We start from the raw sequence: 18,142 nt of genomic DNA on the forward strand, positions 1-18,142 counted from the left end.
GGAGAGGTACTGTGGGCTGCCTACTGACCCTGGAGAGCTGCAGCTGGAGCTGCTCGTTGAGGGCTTCGGGACAGGTGTCCAGCTGCGCCTTCTGCTCGGAGAGGAGCTCCCTGAGCTGGCTGACCTTTGCCCTCTGGGCATCGAGCTGGACTTTCTCCTACAGAGCGAGGGAGGCGGGGGTGGGGGATATAAGAGTGGGGCGTTAGTGCGGGGGCTGGAAGCAGGTTAGCAGGATTAGTGTCCAATACGGGTGGGACAGGCAGAACAGCAGGCAAGCGCAGACAGAAGATGGGGAGCACGCGTTGAAGGTCCAACAGATGGCGCTGTGATCTCTGTGACCTTAGGGTTGTAGGTTCTCAGCCCAGTGAGTGGGTCTAATGCCGGTGGTTTGATGGGCACTGTGCTGGCTGGAGTTTCGCTCTCCTCCGCAACTTCCCGTCCGGACGGCGGTCGGGACTCGTGTGTCAGGCAGCTGTTAGGCCTCTAGAGCCAGACCGGAAACTGGCCAGGGGCCGAGCCTGGCAGCGCGTCTCCTGTCATCAGCCCCCCACAACAGGCCCCCTCACTGCACTGCTCCATGTCACTGCGGTATATTTAGAGCTGCATTTCTGAGGAGTGTGTCAGCTGCACTCGACCCTCAGGAATATGGGGGTGTGAGTCTCATGGGGGCTTGAGGGCGTCTGGGTTCATGAAGTGTACCTGGGAGTGGAACCATTCGAATCTGGGACCATCTGGCCTTTTGACCCTGAGACTCCAGCTTTCACTCTTGTATACCTGAGACTTGTCCACTAAACTGTTCTTCTCCACGTCAACAAGCTTCTCATTCAGCTGGTTCAGGAGCTCCTTCTCACGCTCCATCTGCACCGTCTCGGCGTCGTGCTCCCCGTCCACCAGGGCACGTTCTAACTCCATCTAGACCAGAACCAGAACTGAAACTTGAACGCGATACACTAACAATGTTAGCGGCGGAACAAAAATGAGAATAAGGTACCAGTCGGTATTAGGAAACAAAAACAGAAGTGAACAAGTAAGTAAACAGTTAAACAACCGGTCTGTTAGTCATCTGTTAGGGTGAGCCAGTCAAATCACCACCATCACTAATTTAAACAGCTGGATTATTGCTCAAGTGATTGCTGGAAAACGTCAGCTGGTGAGCTTCTGAGATCACAGCAGCGACTCCCTAACTAGTGAAGGTGATGCAGGACGAGGAGGGGCCATGACCTCACACACACAGGGTCCTTAACCCCCGGCTTCCCCCCGGTTGTCAGCACTGAAAGGTGAACGCCCCCCCCCACAGACCCTGGCAGAGCTCCCAGGCCACAGGACAGTCTGGGATAATGGCAGGAAGCTGAGCGCAGGATTGACGGCACGGTGGCAGCAAGCTTTTCCTTCCTTAGGAGTTACTCAGAGCCACCAGACACAGCCTTATTTGGACCTGCAGCGGCATGGGACTTGGCGGAGAGAAAAAAGGAAAGGAAAGGAGAGACGGAGGGGTGAGGGGGGAATGAGAAAAGGAAGGGAAAAAAGGGACTCCCAGCGTGCCGGTGTCCTGAAGAGTCAGCACCGGCGTACCTGAAAGAGCCCTGAAATAACCCAAACCCTGCATGTGGGTCACGCACAGCACCTAAATCACTGCCCCCCACTATGTGTGAGCCTGCACTGGCATTCACTGATTCCACTGGGTCTTTCTCAGGGGAGAAGATCAGTCCACTTTCCTGGGGAATTGTGCGAGTCCTGATGATGTAAACCTGATGCCCAGGTCAAAGGTCAAAGGGTGCCTGACAGGACCCTAAGCTACTGGCCTACAAATAGATTCTTCAAACTGTCTGGCAGCCCCACAGAACTCATCCATACCGCTGACACACATGTTTTCTGTGTGCTTTCGGTTACACCATACTTCTCGCACAGACTCTTCCATCTGGTTGTCCAGGTCTTTGATCTTCTGCTGCAGCTCCTCCATGCGGTTCAGCACAGCGACCCTCTCCTCCTCCATATGGGCCGCCTCCCTCACCCTCAGCTGTACATCCGCAGCTGGCTCTGGAGCCTGATGATGACATAATGACACTCAGCTCTAGTTCATGATGGGACCAGAGCCCCTGATCCCATGTTGTCTGAACCTCCAGATTCATTCAGCCCCTCTGTCCACGGCCAGCTACCTCGGTCTAATTAGATATCTTGTATTTCTAATATCCACAGGCTTGAGACTCATCAAGAGTGGACAAAGAAATGTTAAAGACTCCACACAAACAAGCTAGGCTATTCTTCAGGTCTGAGCAAAGCAAATTCCAGCCATTTTCTGGAATGCGTGGGGTGGGCCCGTGGTACACAAACTGACCAGGAAATGGTGCCAGAATTCAGAGAGAGGATAAACAGAGACCATCATTCTGTGGCACAGCCACACCTGTGTTTAGGACAGTGGCTCTCAAAGTTGGTCCTCAGGCCCCACTGCCCTGCTTGTTTTCCACCTATCCCTGCCCTACACACTGCTGACTACCTGGATCAGGTGTGTTCAGTCAATCAGAAGCTGAAAGACAGTTGGAACTTGTGTGTGGGGCAGGGATAGCTGTAAAACAAGGAGGGCAGTCGAGTTTGACAACCACTGGTTTGGGAGCTTCATCATGGTTGAGGGCCGACATTCAACCTTATATCAACCCAGAATCCCAGCAACTCGTTAAGCAATTTGAGCTGCCCAGAACACAGCTCCTCCTTAACCAGTCCAGTGGCAGAATGACAGAACAGCTTTCCCAGTTTAAAATGAGCCCATTGCCTGGGCTAACCTCACCAGCCTGGAATTTCTCATTTACATCTCTTAATATAGACCTGGACATTGTTATGATTTGGATAAACGGGTAGTGGAGCTTACTGACAACGCTGTGCTAGATTCTGGGGCCTACGGTCCATCTAGACACAGGAAATACCACAGCAGGGTACTTCAGAGCTCAGGACTTTAGAAAAGGTGCTTTAAAACCCAAGATGGTCCAGCGGTCATCACTACCAGGCATGCTCAGGCAATACCAGGCTCGCCTGACGTGCTGGCGGCAAACTGAGCCATCTCTAATGCCGTGTCCTTGTCAGCTTGCCCAACCCAACCCCAACTTCCTCTCCCCTTGTGCTGATTTGTTGGATTTAAAAACCTGCTGAAGTCCAACATCTTGAGTGTGTCGCATCTCCGAGTCCGGTGTATTAGTATGTTCATACTGCCAGCCCCCACCCCCCCCAGCTGGTCTGTCACTTACCCTGGGGGTCCTGAGCATCTGTGTGGAGGGGGAAGGGGAGAGTCCAGAGCGAAGCAGAGTCCATGCCTTGGCTGTGTCAGGGATGGTGGCGTCGGACTCATCGTCAGACAGCTGCAGCCTCTCAAGTTCCTGGTTGATCTTCTGCAGGTCGGCCTCGGCGGAGCCCCCTTGCTCGCCCCCTGAGTGGCCCAGCTCCGAGCACAGGCTGAGAATGGTCTCCAAGCGCTGTCGCTCCTAGGAGACAGACAGTAGCTCATACACCGGACACTGTAACACACCAATAGAGGGCTTTCTCACAAGTGCATCCTGTTAAGGTACAAGTCCACCATCGGAGTGCAAGATGAGTACAAGCTCATTTTAAGGAGAATACATCTGCAGTCACAACCGAGAGCCTGGCTTGCATTATACCAATACTACAGTCATTTTTCCAGCATCCTGCACTCATGTAATCAAACCACAAGTCATCCAGAAAAAGAGAATCTAAGGAGGGATATGCAATCCTGGATCAGGAACTTCAGTCAGTGAGACTGACTGATACCCAAATGATGCTGCAGCTTAGGAGGATTGGCACTGGAGGACTAGGGGCACCTGAAGGCTCTCATCATATTAGCTCATCCACTCATTGCCAAAGTCACCATCCACAGATACCCAACCTAACTGTGATCCCCGGGTTCCCAACCTGACTGCGATCCCCGGGTTCCCAACCTAACCGTGATCCTCGGGTTCCCAACCTAACCGCGATCCCCGGGTTCCCAACCTAACCGTGATCCTCGGGTTCCCAACCTAACTGCGATCCCCGGGTTCCCAACCTAACCGCGATCCTCGGGTTCCCAACCTAACCGCAATCCCGGGTTCCCAACCTAACCGTGATCCTCGGGTTCCCAACCTAACCGCGATCCTTGGGTTCCCAACCTAACTGCGATCCCCGGGTTCCCAACCTAACCGTGATCCCTGGGTTCCCAACCTAACCGCGATCCCGGGTTCCCAACCTAACCGTGATCCCTGGGTTCCCAACCTAACCGCGATCCCGGGTTCCCAACCTAACCGCGATCCCCGGGTTCCCAACCTAACCGCGATCCCCGGGTTCCCAACCTAACCGCGATCCCCGGGTTCCCAACCTAACCGCGATCCCCGGGTTTCCAACCTAACCACAATTCACAGGTACTCAACTAACTGTGATCCACACATCCAGTAGGACCAAGTCCCTCCAGTCACACACCAGACAGGAAACAGCAGCAACAGTGATGGAGAAACGGGAGAAGAGAGACAGACAGAGCGAGGAGACCCACCATGTCCTCAGACTTGGGAGTTACGGGAAAGAAGCGCATAATGATCACTCCTCCTTTCGCGTTGATGGCTAATCAGATCAGCAGGCATGGAGACCCCTCATCAGCATTCCCCAGGGCTCGTCCAGCGGCAGGACCGGATACGATACCAGAGACACGGCAAATGGGAGCGGCAGGGACGATACGGAGAACCGCGACCTGAGCACTTCACATCGGTGATAACGGGGATCAGTGGCAGGAAGAGATCTGAGTGCAGAGCGGTTCAAGGCACCAGCCTGATGCTGAAACCAGATCTCATGAAAAACACCCCTGGCATCCATTTGAAATACAAATATAGGAGTCCTGTGATTTAATCCTTCCGTTTCCCGAGGCAGCTGGAGTTTTCCATGGTGGGGGATCGTCAGCACCCAGGACAGGTCAGGCTCCCCTGCGAGCCCCAGCATCACATATCCTGTTATTTACAGTACACATGGCACACGAGCGAGACGTCCCACCACAAACATCCACGCAACATTCCTGCCCCCTGAACTCCCAAACCTGTTGTACCACACCCTCCAGGAGACCGTCTTGCTATCTCGCTCCCTTCCTTATCTCAGCTGGCAACAAGGTCGCAATCACAATACAGTTTGGGGCTGATGTCATTCATGGCACAGGCGGGGCAGGGGATTACGGTGGCGTGGGGGGGGATTCTGTCTACACTGTCAGGTTCCCATCAAGCTCACAGGCATGTCTTTGAACCCATATTGTCCCGCCCATGGTGAAGGTCAACCTGTGAACTAGGCTTAGTCCCAGACCATCAAATCGCACTTGAATTTAGGGCTGTCTCTGCTCACCAACCACGAAAAACTGGTGCAGGGCACCATACATATGAAGGGCAATCCTGTCCATACCTATCAGCTCGGGGACTAATGAGAGGACCAGCACCCTGTGGCAGTATCTATGCCAGTCCTCAAGCCCCCCAGGTTTCCACAGCCCCAGCATCTCAGCAACGCCCCTGCTGAGGTACACCATGTGACAGTGCTGACGGCCCAGCTATCCAAAGAGGTAGGAAAGCAGGAAGACAGCGCAGGTCGTGATCCAGGATCAGAATCTCCTCTGCCCAGCAGGGGGCAAACACTCACCAGTCTCTCCACCTCCTGCTCGCGCAGACGCTCGTCCCTCTGCCGCTGGTGGTAATCTCTCAGCTCCTCCTTTCCGCTCAGCGAGCTGATGCTGCCACGCCTCTCTCTAGTAGGCCACAGCCCCAAGCCTGCCTTCCCAAAGGAGGGTCGCCTCTCACCGAGCCCTTGGTCCAAAGAAGGGGAGGACCCACGCAGGGCATTGTGTTCCAGGTCTGAGCAGGATGCCGAGGATGTCAGGCTCAGCTTCTTGGCAATGCGGGGGCTGGTGGACTTGCTGGGGGCGCTGTCTGGTAGGCTGGATTCTGAAGGGGTAGAGCGTCGCGTGGGTGAGCGGGAGGATAGTAAGATGGACACCACCTCCTTGTGGCTGTTGCTCATAGGCTCGGGTGGGATAGGGGGACGGGCCTGACTGTCCCCAGATTGCAGGGGCGGAGCCAGAGTGAAGGGTTGCAGCTGGTTCTCAGTGGCCTTGTACAGACGGGGCAAAGACCGGCTGTGGGTCCCCATGGCTCCCAGTGAGCCTGCGGAGTACTTCCTCTGTCTGGGCATGGGGTCCAGCCCACCATCCCCTCCTGGGCTCCCCCGTAGGCCCCCCACATCATGAGGTCGAAGGCGGCGAGCCAGCTGGGGACTGGAGGGCATGCTGGCGGCCCCACTGCTGCCCCCAAGTAGTAAGCGGGCATCGCGGTCAGGAGATGAGCCATTCCATGCGGACCGTGGTAAACGTCTGTCCTCAGAGGTGGACAAGAAGACGTTGTCCTGGGACTGGTGCCGGGAGCTGGAGCGGCGGTAAGGGAGGGGCCCATCCCTGCCCTGGCTCAGAAGGGTGTTTCCCGAGGTATGCACGGGTGGCCTGATGGACAAGGGGGGGCGATCGGCAGCACCGGGCCTCACACCCTGGTCCTGATGATGGCGGGGTGTTATGTCAGGGGTCTGCACCAGGGGGCGGGGGATGGGACTGATGGACGGAGAATGAGTCACACTGTAGTAGGATGGGTTACAGTTGCCATTGGTGCGAAGGCCCACCTCCGCAGCCAGTCTCCGCCTCTGTAGCGTATCCATCAGGAGATCCCCACTTGAGCATGGCCCCCGTACACCAGACACGCCCACTCCAGGGCTGTGGTCTAACCGGAGGTGATCTGCAGAGGGGTTAATAATATCGATGTTAGAAATTCAAATGCAAAGGGCAAAAATGCCCCAAGAAATCTCCGAATGCCCCTAAAAACTGTGATCGAGGGGCAAAAATTACCCCAAATTTTTGAAGAAAATATAAATAAAAAGGAAACTTTTATATATATATATATATATATATATATATATATATATATATATATATAAAATATGTACACACACACACACACACACACACACACACACATAGTTTAGGTCAATATCCTAATCCTATAATAATTATTTTGCAAATAAATTAAGTGCTTAAAGGTCCAACAGCACTTCCCCAGGAACCCTAAGAGCTTTAAGGGTATCAGTTCTTATGGTTACGTACGCTAATGGCAGTTCATTTTAAACATGCAGTATTAACAAGCTGCACAAAGAGACCCACTGAGCGTGGAGATGGATCCTACGAGGACGTTCCCCTGAACATCTGCAGGTTCTTTAAAGGCTCACAATCCTCTACCTGCCACTCTGATCTCTTCCAGATGTGCAGGGTGCAGCCCCAACCCAACAGGAAGAGGAGTGCCCCCCCACCCCCCCAATTGGCACCATAAGGCCGCCCTCTGATGGTTGCCCTCTCAAAATAAACACCCCCGCGGTGGGCAGGAATTCTCCGTGTAAAATCGGAACGGCTCCCATGGCATCATTTGAGGAAACAGTTCCACTTTTTGGCACCATATCTGTCAATGTTACTGTGGAGGGTTCTAGTCAGCAAACTACCTGACTGCTGGGGGGTCGTGCCTAATACTCTCGTATCCCAGGATCTAGTGCAGGTGGTTGCCTCTGGTATTCTGGGAGGCTGACCACTACACAGACCACCTGGGCTGTAGACTGAAGCCTGAGGGTGTGAACACACGACCCCCCCTGACCCACACAGCTGCAGACCCCCAAACCTGCCTCAGGCCAAAAGTCGCCCCCTTCCTTTGGCACTGTACTCCGTAAAGAGCTATGAAGTTATAAAAGAGGAGACGCAGGCTGCCAAATGGCGAGGAGGGCTGAGGGACAGATCCTCCATCTGCTCCAAGCATAAACACCACCAGGCAATTACAGCGGTACAAAAACCACACTGCATATTTATTCAGGTCAAAACCATCCAATCGCAGTTGGCGTTACAGACCTCAGGAGAGGCACAGCCAATCGCAGCTGACGTGACAGCCCTCAGGGGACACATAGCCAACCACAGCTAACGTGATAGCCCTCAGGAAAAGCACAGCCAATCGCAGCTGATGTGACAGTACTCAGGAGAAGCACAGCCAATCGCAGCTGATGAGACAATCATCAGAAGAAGACCAGCCACTCACAGTTCATATGACAGCACTCAGAAGAAGCCCAACCAATTGCAGGCAGTGTGACAGCCTTCAAGATAAGCTCATGCAATCACAGCTGGCTAGACAGCCTCCATGATAAGTCCAGGCAATCACAGCTAGCGTGACAGCCCTCAAGATAAGCCCAGCCATTCACAGCTGGCGTAATAGCCTTCAGGAGTCAGAGTACAGCAGGCACAGAACCTGTGAATATTTACACGAGGCACATTCCTGGCATTCTGCATGAGAAAGTCCCGATAAACAACAAAATCTACAGCAGATAACAGTATCGGCATGTAAACCCCATGGAAAACCAATGGAGGCACTACAGAACCCCTGGCTGTAGGAAAATGATCTGTGTGGAGGTTCCAGCTGCTAAAATGACTTCATTCCATAGCCTTAACATAAACTGTGTTTTATCTACAAGCCAATCAGTGGAGGGAGCCAGGGGTCAGGGGTCAGGGTCTTACCAGAGGCATATCCCAGGGGGCACACGGGGTTCTTCCGGGGCATCATGCTCTTCATTCGGCTGGCCTCCTCGGGGTGGTTAAAGCGGAAGAAGTAGGACTTACCAAGGCACAGCGTGTACCCTGCGGGGGAGAGGACATAGGTGAAAGGGGCTGCCCTTTCCCAGAATGCACTGGGAGCATGCCATGCAACTGACCCCCGGATCTTTTCAACGGGATTGTTTTACCTCAGCACAGACACACACAAAGCCAAGGCCCCCAGACCAGGCTAAGCGATCACTGCTCTACTCCCGTTTTCCCAGCCTCTACAAAGCAGAATGAAGAATGTAACCCCCCACCCCCCCAGTTCTGCCTGCACTGGAGGGAGAAACACAGATGGTTGGGAGACGGAAAAACAGCTCATCGGAAAAAAATAAAAAATTCTGTGGTCCATTTCACATTCCGCTCCCCCCTCATATCTGAACAGTGACGACTGACGGCAGCCAGCTCGTCGGAGCATGTGACCTGGGGGCTGGAGCTCACACAGGTAACCCGCCCCTATGTGTGGGTCATGTGACAGGGCAGAGCGTGGCGTGTACTGACAGGTACACATGACCTAAGAGGCACTGCTTGGGGCCGGGGATATGCAGCATGCCTCTCTGTAATTATCCAGCTCTTGCTGTCTGGGTTGTTTTTACATCGAGCACCCTCCGGGATTCATTGATCCCAGATGGATCCGAGGTCAAAGGTCAAATCTCCACAGTGCACTGAAAGCGCCGGTGTTGCAATAGCTGTGTGCCAGGGGTGTTTGGACAGTGATAACCCCCCCCCCCCCCCCCCCCACCACCGCCCCTGTATGCGGGACTAGCCAAACTCTGAAGAAACAGAATACATTTCACCCGTCTTTTGTCCATAATGATGGCCCCTCCCCCCATTCCCTCCCCCAATCAGAAGTGCTCACCACCTCTATGCGCCAAGTGGCTCCAGCCTTGAGGTGACAAGCCAGTAATGGCTCTGGCTCCCCCGACCCCAAACATCCTCTTGGCCTGCGGTAGGAAATGGTTGCTGTTCCATCTGAGCACGAGGCCAACGGACAGTGAAAGTTCGGCCACGTGGAGCTCAAGAAGAGAGCAGCCCCACTTCCCACCTCACATAGACGCTGCACACATACAGACACTCACATACAGACACTCACAGAAACACAGACAGATACACAAACACACATTCACAGACAGACAGACATACACACACTCACAGCTACACACACTCATAGACAGACAGACACACACTCATAGAAACACAGACAGACACACTTTCAGACAGACATGCACACACTCACAGATACACACACTCATAGACAGATACTCACAGAAACACAGACAGACAGACACACTTTCAGACAGACATGCACACACTCACAGATACACACACTCATAGACAGATACTCACAGAAACACAGACAGACAGACACACTTTCAGACAGACATACACACACTCACAGCTACACACACTCATAGACAGACAGACACACTCATAGAAACACAGACAGACAGACACACATAAACAGACAAAGACACAAACTCACAGAAACAGACACACACACCACACACATGCACACAGACAGACACACACACATATACACAATCACGGACAGACAGACACACACACACACACACAGACAGACACACTCATGCAAACAGAGACACAAACTCACAGACACACACTCACAGACACACACACACACAGCGGCATAAAGCAAAACACATTTTCCCAAGGAAAATGGCACAACATATGGATCAAACAGAAGCCATATGAAGAGCATGTGTGTTTGTCTGTGTGAGTGCTTATATCTGTGTGTTTCTGTCTGCAAGTGAGTATATGTCTGTGTGTCTGTGTGTTTTTGTGTGTCTGTGGCCTATGTGAGCATAGGTTTCCCATGGTGGCTGCCCAAATTCAGGGGTGATCACGTACAACCTCACAATGCACTGCTCTCAAGCTACAGCCGGCTTGCGTATGGTGGGGAAACGACCAAGGGACTGGCACCTGGGAGAGGGGAGGCCCAGAAAACCAGGATGTGCACAGACACCCACAGATAAGCCTGAACAAGGTGACAGGGCTGACTTTGTTCAGAGAGACTCAACAGCCCAAACACACCAACAGGCAGGCATGAGGTGTCTGAAACTGGCTGCAGCAGTCAGAGGATGTACGAGACACACCACTGGAATCCCGCTCAGGTCAGTGGCTCTTTTCCAGGAAGCCGTGGCTAACATGACAGGACAAGCGAGCTACTGGATAAAGGTCACATTAACCGCTTTAAAAAAATGCAGGTTCATCCACTGAAACTCATTGCTGACTAAAGTGCACAGCAAAAGCGGCACGCATGGATGCGTTTTAACTGCGTTACAGATCCAGTAAAGAGCCGCTCCGGGTGTGGAATTTCAGGTCTTCCTATTCCTTTTTTATGAGTTAAAATCCAGCATTAATAAACGTTTCTATCTCAAACCCCAAAGCTGATATAAGCAGTTTGCCTGTGCGGGACTTTCTATAATAAAAGCAGGGATGCACATAGAGACATCTTACTTACCGGACCGGGATGGAGCAGAAGTTGGACTGCTTTAAAAAGGCAAACCTGAACTCAAGGACACCGAGGCGCGACTTGGTGCCGGTGTCCGCATCTCATCGCCCTGAAAACTTACTCCTTTCCGGGCTAAAGACCCCCCACCGACTGCCCTTTGACCCTTGATCGGCGCCCGGCATGCTTTAATTGCCAGGCCATACATGATGGGGGGGGGGGCTTTACACAAACATGGGGATTTAAAGACACAGTAGATACTCCTGCCTTTACTTGGTCCCTCATCTGATACTCATTTATCAGCCAGATATGCATTTTGTGCTTGTTAACCGAAACCAGAAAGCTGATGTGTGACCCGTTGCCATGAAATGAGTCTGAAGTCGCACTGGTAGAACTGCACCCATAAGACTCATTTCGTGCTGATGGGTCACATATCGAATGTAAACGGTAATATGGCGCAAGCATTACCGCATAACGGCAGCCTACGTGGTTAGCCGGAAACCGGTAGTGTCGTAGTCAAGACCGCCTAAACCGAGACCTAAGACATTCCCGAGACCTGATAGTATCAAGACCAAGACACTACCGAGACTTGAGGGTACCAAGACGAAGACCAAAACCAAGATCAAGACCAAGACACACTAAAGCAAGACCAAGACCAAGGCTGGTCGAGACCAAGACCTAGATAAAGACCGAAAACAGACTAGGGCTAGAATCGACATCACATTACTCAGATCAACTGTAGAGAAAAAAAGGCTTTGCTGTAAAGTGTCTTTACTCGTTAAATCAAATTCATGTTATCTTTTGAATTATATTGCCCATGTGTCTCTCATTTAAAATCTCCCAGATTTGTCATAGTTACAAGGCCTGATGGAAAATAATATTTTTAATGTTTTTAAAATAGAGGCATTTGACTGGTTGCATTTGAACTGAGGTGCATAATAAATAATGATACTGTTCTGTGAGGATGCGCTGTTTTCTCTTTTTTGCCCCATCCCATCGAGACCGCTATGTCCGAAACTAAGACAAGACCAAGACCAAATAGAGTGGAGACCAAGACAAAACCGAGACCAAATAGAGTCGAGACGAAGATAAAAAAAATTGGTCTCGAGACCAAGACCGGTCTCGAGAACTACAGAACTAGAAACCGGTTGGTTTGGTATCTGGCTGCTTTTTAATATTTTTCTGCTAACTAATGTGAACAGGTTCAATAAATAAAATTGAAATACGCATTAAAGCACAATTCCTCATTCGCCTCTTTGGTTTAAAATATCTTCAAAACTCAAGTTACTAAAAAGTTAAGTTACCAATCAGGGTTGCCAATATTTGGCTCCTTTGTTTGTGCTTCATAACAGATCTGTTTGGTTTCCCTCCTCACCTTCCACAGAAGTAAATAAACAGTAAGTGAGGAAACCACAGTCAGTCACCACAGTCAATCCCTCTATCAGTCACCACAGCAAGTCTGTCCCATTCTGTGACCACAGTCAGCCTGTCCCTCTATCAGTCACCTCAGTCTGTCTATCTGTCAGTCACCTCAGTCAGCCTATCCCTGTCAGTGACTACATTCAGTCTGTCCCTCTGTCAGTGACCACAGTCAGTCCCTCTCTAATTCACCAGTCAGTCTGTCTTCCTGTCAGTCATCACAGTCCGTCCCTCTCTCAGTCACCAGTCAGTCTGTCTCTCTGTTAGTCACCTCAGTCAGCCTGTCTCTCTGTTAATCACAACAGGCAGACTCTTTACCATCCTAGAGAGGGACGCAAAGCTGTCTGTTATTCTGTCCTCTTCTGTCTGCATGTCTATCTGTTTGCCTTCTTGTCTCTTTCTGTCTATTTGTCTTCAAATCCAATTTCCCTCTGCCCTATAGGCCGTCACTACAGTGGCACACAGGCCAGGTGTGTCCAGGCAATTCTGCTTGTCAATTCTGTCTTCTTATTGCTTTGTTGTGTTTTTAAGTCCCTAGATGCAGGTTATGAATCAGATGCAGGTTATGAATCAGACTATGAGAATGGTAAAGTAGCTATGAATCAGACCTGAAATGTAGGAGAATAGCCCCTCCCCCCAACACAAACACGATGGGCTGTACAGGGTGGGCTACCCTGGCTCCACACAGACTTAAGTATGGGGGGAATGAGAGGCTGCCCTCCTACCTCTTCCTCTGGAAGCTCTGAGTCACAGCATAGCTGAGCGGCACAGGAATCTGCTTCAGACTGTTGAAGCTGAGCCGGGACTGCAACCCAGTCACACACACTCATGTTTAACATGCTGAAAGTGACTTGGCCTTAATGAGAGAGGGTGAGGGTTAGGTTTTCTGTGGGGGGGTGCACCTACTGGGAATCCTCACCTTGGGTCAGCTGCGTGGGCTTCATCACAGGGATGCCATCGAGGGCACAAGGGTTTCCACAGGGGTCCAAGGTGATGAGCCCCCCCTTGTTCTTGATCAGACAGTGCTCGGCCTCGATCCCAGGACCCTCAATGGTGATGTCCTGGGGAATGGGGGCATCCTCGCGTCCAATCCGAGTCACTCCTGGAATACAGAGCTATAGTTTTGGCCAAAGACAGTCTTTCTGCATCTGTATTTGCTGTCTGTCTGTGTATCTGTCTGTCTGTCCCTATCTCTGTTGGGGTTTGCGTGTTTTTGTCACCTTCTTTGAGTGGCAACAGGGTGATGGCCACACTCAGACGGCCACTGCCAAGGCTGACCAAATGCGGCGTGGCCGTCTGCACCTTCAGCGCCTTTCCTGTGTCAATCAGGTCAAGGGGCGGGCTCTGCATGAAGGGTCAGAGGTGGATGCAGCCAAGTGAATGACAAGGGCAGTGACATCAGGGCTCTGGTGGCATTCGGCTTTGGCTCACCTTGCCTGAGGGGGCGCCATGCTGATCAGCCTCCAGGTGTGAGGAGCTGCCCGGCGGACTGGTGGACTCCGTGCCCTGTGGGGGTTTGGTGGCAGTCAGCACTCTGGCATCCAGCCAACAAAGCAACCAACTAAAGCCTATTTTCATGGGGGTGTTGCCACCCTCAAAATGTAAACAAGCATTGGGGGGGGGGGGGGGGGTTCACAGACAGGCAGGCAGGCGAGCGGAAAACCGCAGGATAAGGCATCACCGACAAGCCCATTACTGCTCTTTATCGCCGCCCTATCAACTATTCCGCCAGGCAGGAATGAGGTTTGGCATGCAGGTGAGGCTGGTATCTCCCCCAGGGAGAGGGGGGGGAAGGTATGTTGTCACCATGGTGACAGGGTTACCCACCTCTGTGTCTATGAGATCTCACTCTTAGTGGAAATAAGAACATTTTGTGATTTTTTTCTATGCAGATTTGTCTGAATTTGGCTAGTTGGTTATAAAATTAGCCTTCTTAAGCCACTTTAAGAAAAAGATGCTGCCTCTTTGTATCCATCCCGACCACCGTGACATAAGAAGAAATGTCTTCGAGCTTGAAGCACAGATTATGTGCTGTTATTCCGGCCTTGACCCCCCCATGAGTTGGCTGGGTGTGTTAGGCCTAGCTGGACCCTGGCAGAGGGACGGGATGCTAAGCCGCCGTGATTACAGAGTTCTCTGGGCGGTGACATATGCATGAAGCATGGAGCTATGGGGCTGCCCCCCCATTACGGCCCCCTCCACACACCAAAGGCTCACAGCCCCACCCTCCCTGCTGCTTTACGATGCCTTTCATTTAGATTCGTTATGTAACAGGTGCCCCCATCACCACAAACAGGAGTTAAATTCCTTCACTCCGCAAATGTGTCACAATCATAAATGGGCTGGGTCAGATTCGTCTGGGGGGTCATCGGGGCAGCCCTGATTGGCCGGCTCCCAGGCATTGTTTCTGCCCTGGAGCCTTACATTCCACAATGTTCCCCATTGTGATGTGCCTCCCTCAGCATAGCGAAGCCGGCCCCCTACACTCAGCGCTCCGGGGGGGGGCGCCCTGGCCTCTCTGCATGTCCAGCTCCATGCAGCTGGCCCTGCGAGACTAACAGGCCAAGTGAGAAATATCTCTGCATTTTTGAAAGCCTTTTTTTAAAAAGAATTATTATGTTTCATTACAAAAGAACTGCAAGCAACAGAAAGAAGACCTAGGGAGCGCTGTGTCAGGTTGCAGGTGCTGAGTGTTTATCAGGTGCTGCGGCCTGGGCAGTCTGGCCAGAGGGTAGCAATAACCCTACTGTTTCCAGCCCTCTCCCTCAGACTGCTGCCCTTTTATCTGCGTATATGCTTTAATAAATGGCTTTTCATATAAGCAACACAGCAGCCATGCGATTGAATCCGCCACAAAGGAACCTCGACTATGAAGCCTGTTATATATACCAGTGCCAGTGCTGAACTGTTAGCAGCAGTTGCACCCAATGTTTTTGGTTGCAGTTACTCAACTTCTGTTTCCTGTTAAGTAGAGCGAATGGAGTCACTGGCAGTTTCAGGCAAAATACCCAGCATCCTTTGCATTGTCATGCCAACCACTGTGTTTTTCCTTGTCATGGCACTAAGGTTTCATGGGACAGCTGTAAGGAGACTATCTCATGATGTAAACATCACAATGTTATATTTTTTTATGAGCTTGTCCAGGTTAATCAGGCTGACAATGAGATCACAACAAAAAAGAACTACTTCCCAAACTATCAGCATAAACTGGAACGGAGTGACTTCAGAGGGAGTGGTCAGGACAAATGGATTTATTCTCTGCATCTTTGAATACACAGAAAATAGGAAATTAACAGCAGCACCTCATTGTTGTTTTGGGTGGAGTATCCTCTTTAAAGCCTGTAATTGCAAAGCCAAGTCCTCCTTGTGTCTCCTCCTAGGGTTTCGGCTTGTTAAAACTGGTTTAAAGTGGGTGACAGTGCTAACCAGCTAATCCTAACCCTAAACTAACCTGAGGCCTGTATCATGGAGCCATATTTCTCATTTAGCTGGATAATATGTCTGATTTAAGGTACTCTGAGCTATATGTAAGTGAAGGAAGATAAATTCCCTTTAAACAGGGGTACCTAAAATCTGGCTAAGTAACAAATCTGGCTTTGTGACACAGGCACAAATAAGCCTAACCTTAAACTAACTGCGTAATCCAAACCCAGACTGAAGTGATTCTGGTCATCCCAACAATGGCTGAAAAAAAAATCACATCTGTATTTTTTCAGATTCGTTAAAATTGGAGACTCATATATCTCTCGACAATGTCCAGCTACTGTATTTCTTCTTTCAGCACAGCTGATTTGAGTAATCAACAGCTTAACGAGCAGATAATTAGCTGAATGGATGTGGGTCCCCATGAGATGTTTGGGAATCCGGGCTGTGGAACACCATCTTTTGACACCAACAGGTTGTTGTGGATGGAGGGGGGTGGGGCCTCATTCCACAGGCCCAACAATCAAGTGCAAATTTCCATGGCAACCTCATGGTCAGAGGTCAGGTGACATCTGTGACATAAATCACAATACAGGACATACAGTGCAACCCAGCATGCAGCTGACATCATATCAACCAGACATGCAGCTGACATCATGCCCCCCCAATCATGCAGCAGACATAATGCTGCTCAAAAATGCAGCTGATCCGATGCCCCCAAAAATGCAGCTGACGTGATGCCCCCAAAAATGCAGCAAACATGTTGCCCCCTAAACATGCAGCAGACATGATCTGATAAAGATGAAACTCTGAGCACTTCAGGAGAGATTACAGCCATAACCCAGGCACTTGAAGGTCGAAATCCGGAGCTGGACTTTGCCTTCCTGTAGTATCCAGACAGGAAGTGGTGCAGGAATAGGGAGTTTTTCAGGGCGGGGGTCAAGAGAGAATGTAACTTTTTTACCTGTAATATGTGCCCTGCTCTATCCTGTCATCAGGACGCGCTAGCCCGATGGAGCGCCTGGCACGTGACACAGACACAACACGGCTTTCATCGTGCCGGGGCTTGCGTAGCCATTTCATCTCGGTATGCGGGAGCAGCGGCGAGATAACGGCAGCGCGCCGAATTATAGCGCCGTTTGTACTCAGCGAGCCATTTAAAGCAACCGGGACGAAGCTAAGACTCGCCACACGTAGCGGGTTTAAATGAAAAAAAAAAACACTTTGAAAGGTACAGACTAGTCATTTACAAAAAAAAGTTTAATTATTCATAAAAACTATTCCGTAGACAGTTAAACAGCCCGTTCATAAGTTAATATTGTTGAAATACTTTGCGACTTACCATTGCGGAGAATGAGCTGTCAGTATCCGTCGCGGGGCTCCGGGATCTGAGTAACACCGACATCCAGGCGCGCACACGGACCCCTCCGGTCCCTGCTCGCGGTCCTGTCCGGGTATTGACGAGCTGTCAGATGCTGCTCCGCTTCGCCAGGGACATCACAGCTCCAGCGGCTCACCAGGAAGATTAGATGGGACTATCCGCGCTCTCGTCTCCCGCTGCAGTCTCAGGAATGCGCAACAGCTGGAAGGAGACCTAGGAAGGCTGGAGCAGCATGGAAGGGTCGTGGTGGAAAGGCTGGAAATGGGAGGGTCGGCGTGGGAAGGGGGTGGTGGCGGAGCGGAGCCCCGGCAGACACTCACGTCAAACTGCTAATATGATTTTATGTTATTCACTAGTTATTATGGAGGCTCTGAATAGAAAACAATTGCTCGGAAACGGTCTGTGCCTTGGGGTTCGTTTTAATGCCGTCACAGTCTCCCCAAATTAATGTGTCAGGGATATTAAATAAAGAAAACGCACATTATGTATTCTTAGTATCTGAGAACAGGAGAAACGACAATCTAGTATTTGAGGATCTTTTATATTGAGCTTACATTTCTTAAATTAAACACAATGTATTCAGTATGACATAGGCCTTTCCGTTACAATTGTGTTTACATGTTGAACTGTAAATATATCGTTTGACTTCTTCGTTTTGGTCAGCTGGGGTTGTCCCAGTTCCTAATTAACTAATGTGGGCTTCGAACCCTCCGTGGAGCGGTAGGGAGCTTGCTGTAGTGGTAGATAAAGCAGATCTATAAGGGGGACCCCAAAAAACCAT

The 18,142-nt window shown here is 51.0% G+C and overlaps 1 protein-coding gene across 8 annotated transcripts in view; it reads right to left on the reverse strand.

Moving 5' to 3' along the window:
• phldb2b (pleckstrin homology-like domain, family B, member 2b) overlaps window positions 1–17,611 on the reverse strand; it is a 28,270-nt gene extending 10,659 nt beyond the window's left edge. For 6 of the 8 annotated variants that reach the window (XM_049011045.1, XM_049011042.1, XM_049011039.1 and 3 more), the window contains exons 1-9: window positions 17,323–17,611; window positions 13,989–14,063; window positions 13,778–13,901; window positions 13,477–13,659; window positions 8,591–8,710; window positions 5,644–6,782; window positions 3,237–3,470; window positions 1,898–2,044; window positions 775–912 (exon numbers count right to left, since the gene is read on the reverse strand). In XM_049011045.1, the coding sequence (XP_048867002.1) occupies window positions 775–912; window positions 1,898–2,044; window positions 3,237–3,470; window positions 5,644–6,782; window positions 8,591–8,710; window positions 13,477–13,659; window positions 13,778–13,901; window positions 13,989–14,063; window positions 17,323–17,385 (2,223 nt within the window). In that variant the 5' untranslated portion in view covers window positions 17,386–17,611. Of the gene's footprint in view, window positions 1–774; window positions 913–1,897; window positions 2,045–3,236; window positions 3,471–5,643; window positions 6,783–8,590; window positions 8,711–8,814; window positions 9,354–13,282; window positions 13,416–13,476; window positions 13,660–13,777; window positions 13,902–13,988; window positions 14,064–17,322 lie in introns of those variants that run through there. The other 2 variants (XM_049011043.1, XM_049011044.1) reach the window with 2 other exon arrangements.
• Between the last annotated feature and the right edge of the window lie 531 nt (window positions 17,612–18,142).

The sequence above is a fragment of the Brienomyrus brachyistius genome, chromosome 4 (genome assembly GCF_023856365.1).
Source record: "Brienomyrus brachyistius isolate T26 chromosome 4, BBRACH_0.4, whole genome shotgun sequence".
Taxonomy (NCBI): domain Eukaryota; kingdom Metazoa; phylum Chordata; class Actinopteri; order Osteoglossiformes; family Mormyridae; genus Brienomyrus; species Brienomyrus brachyistius.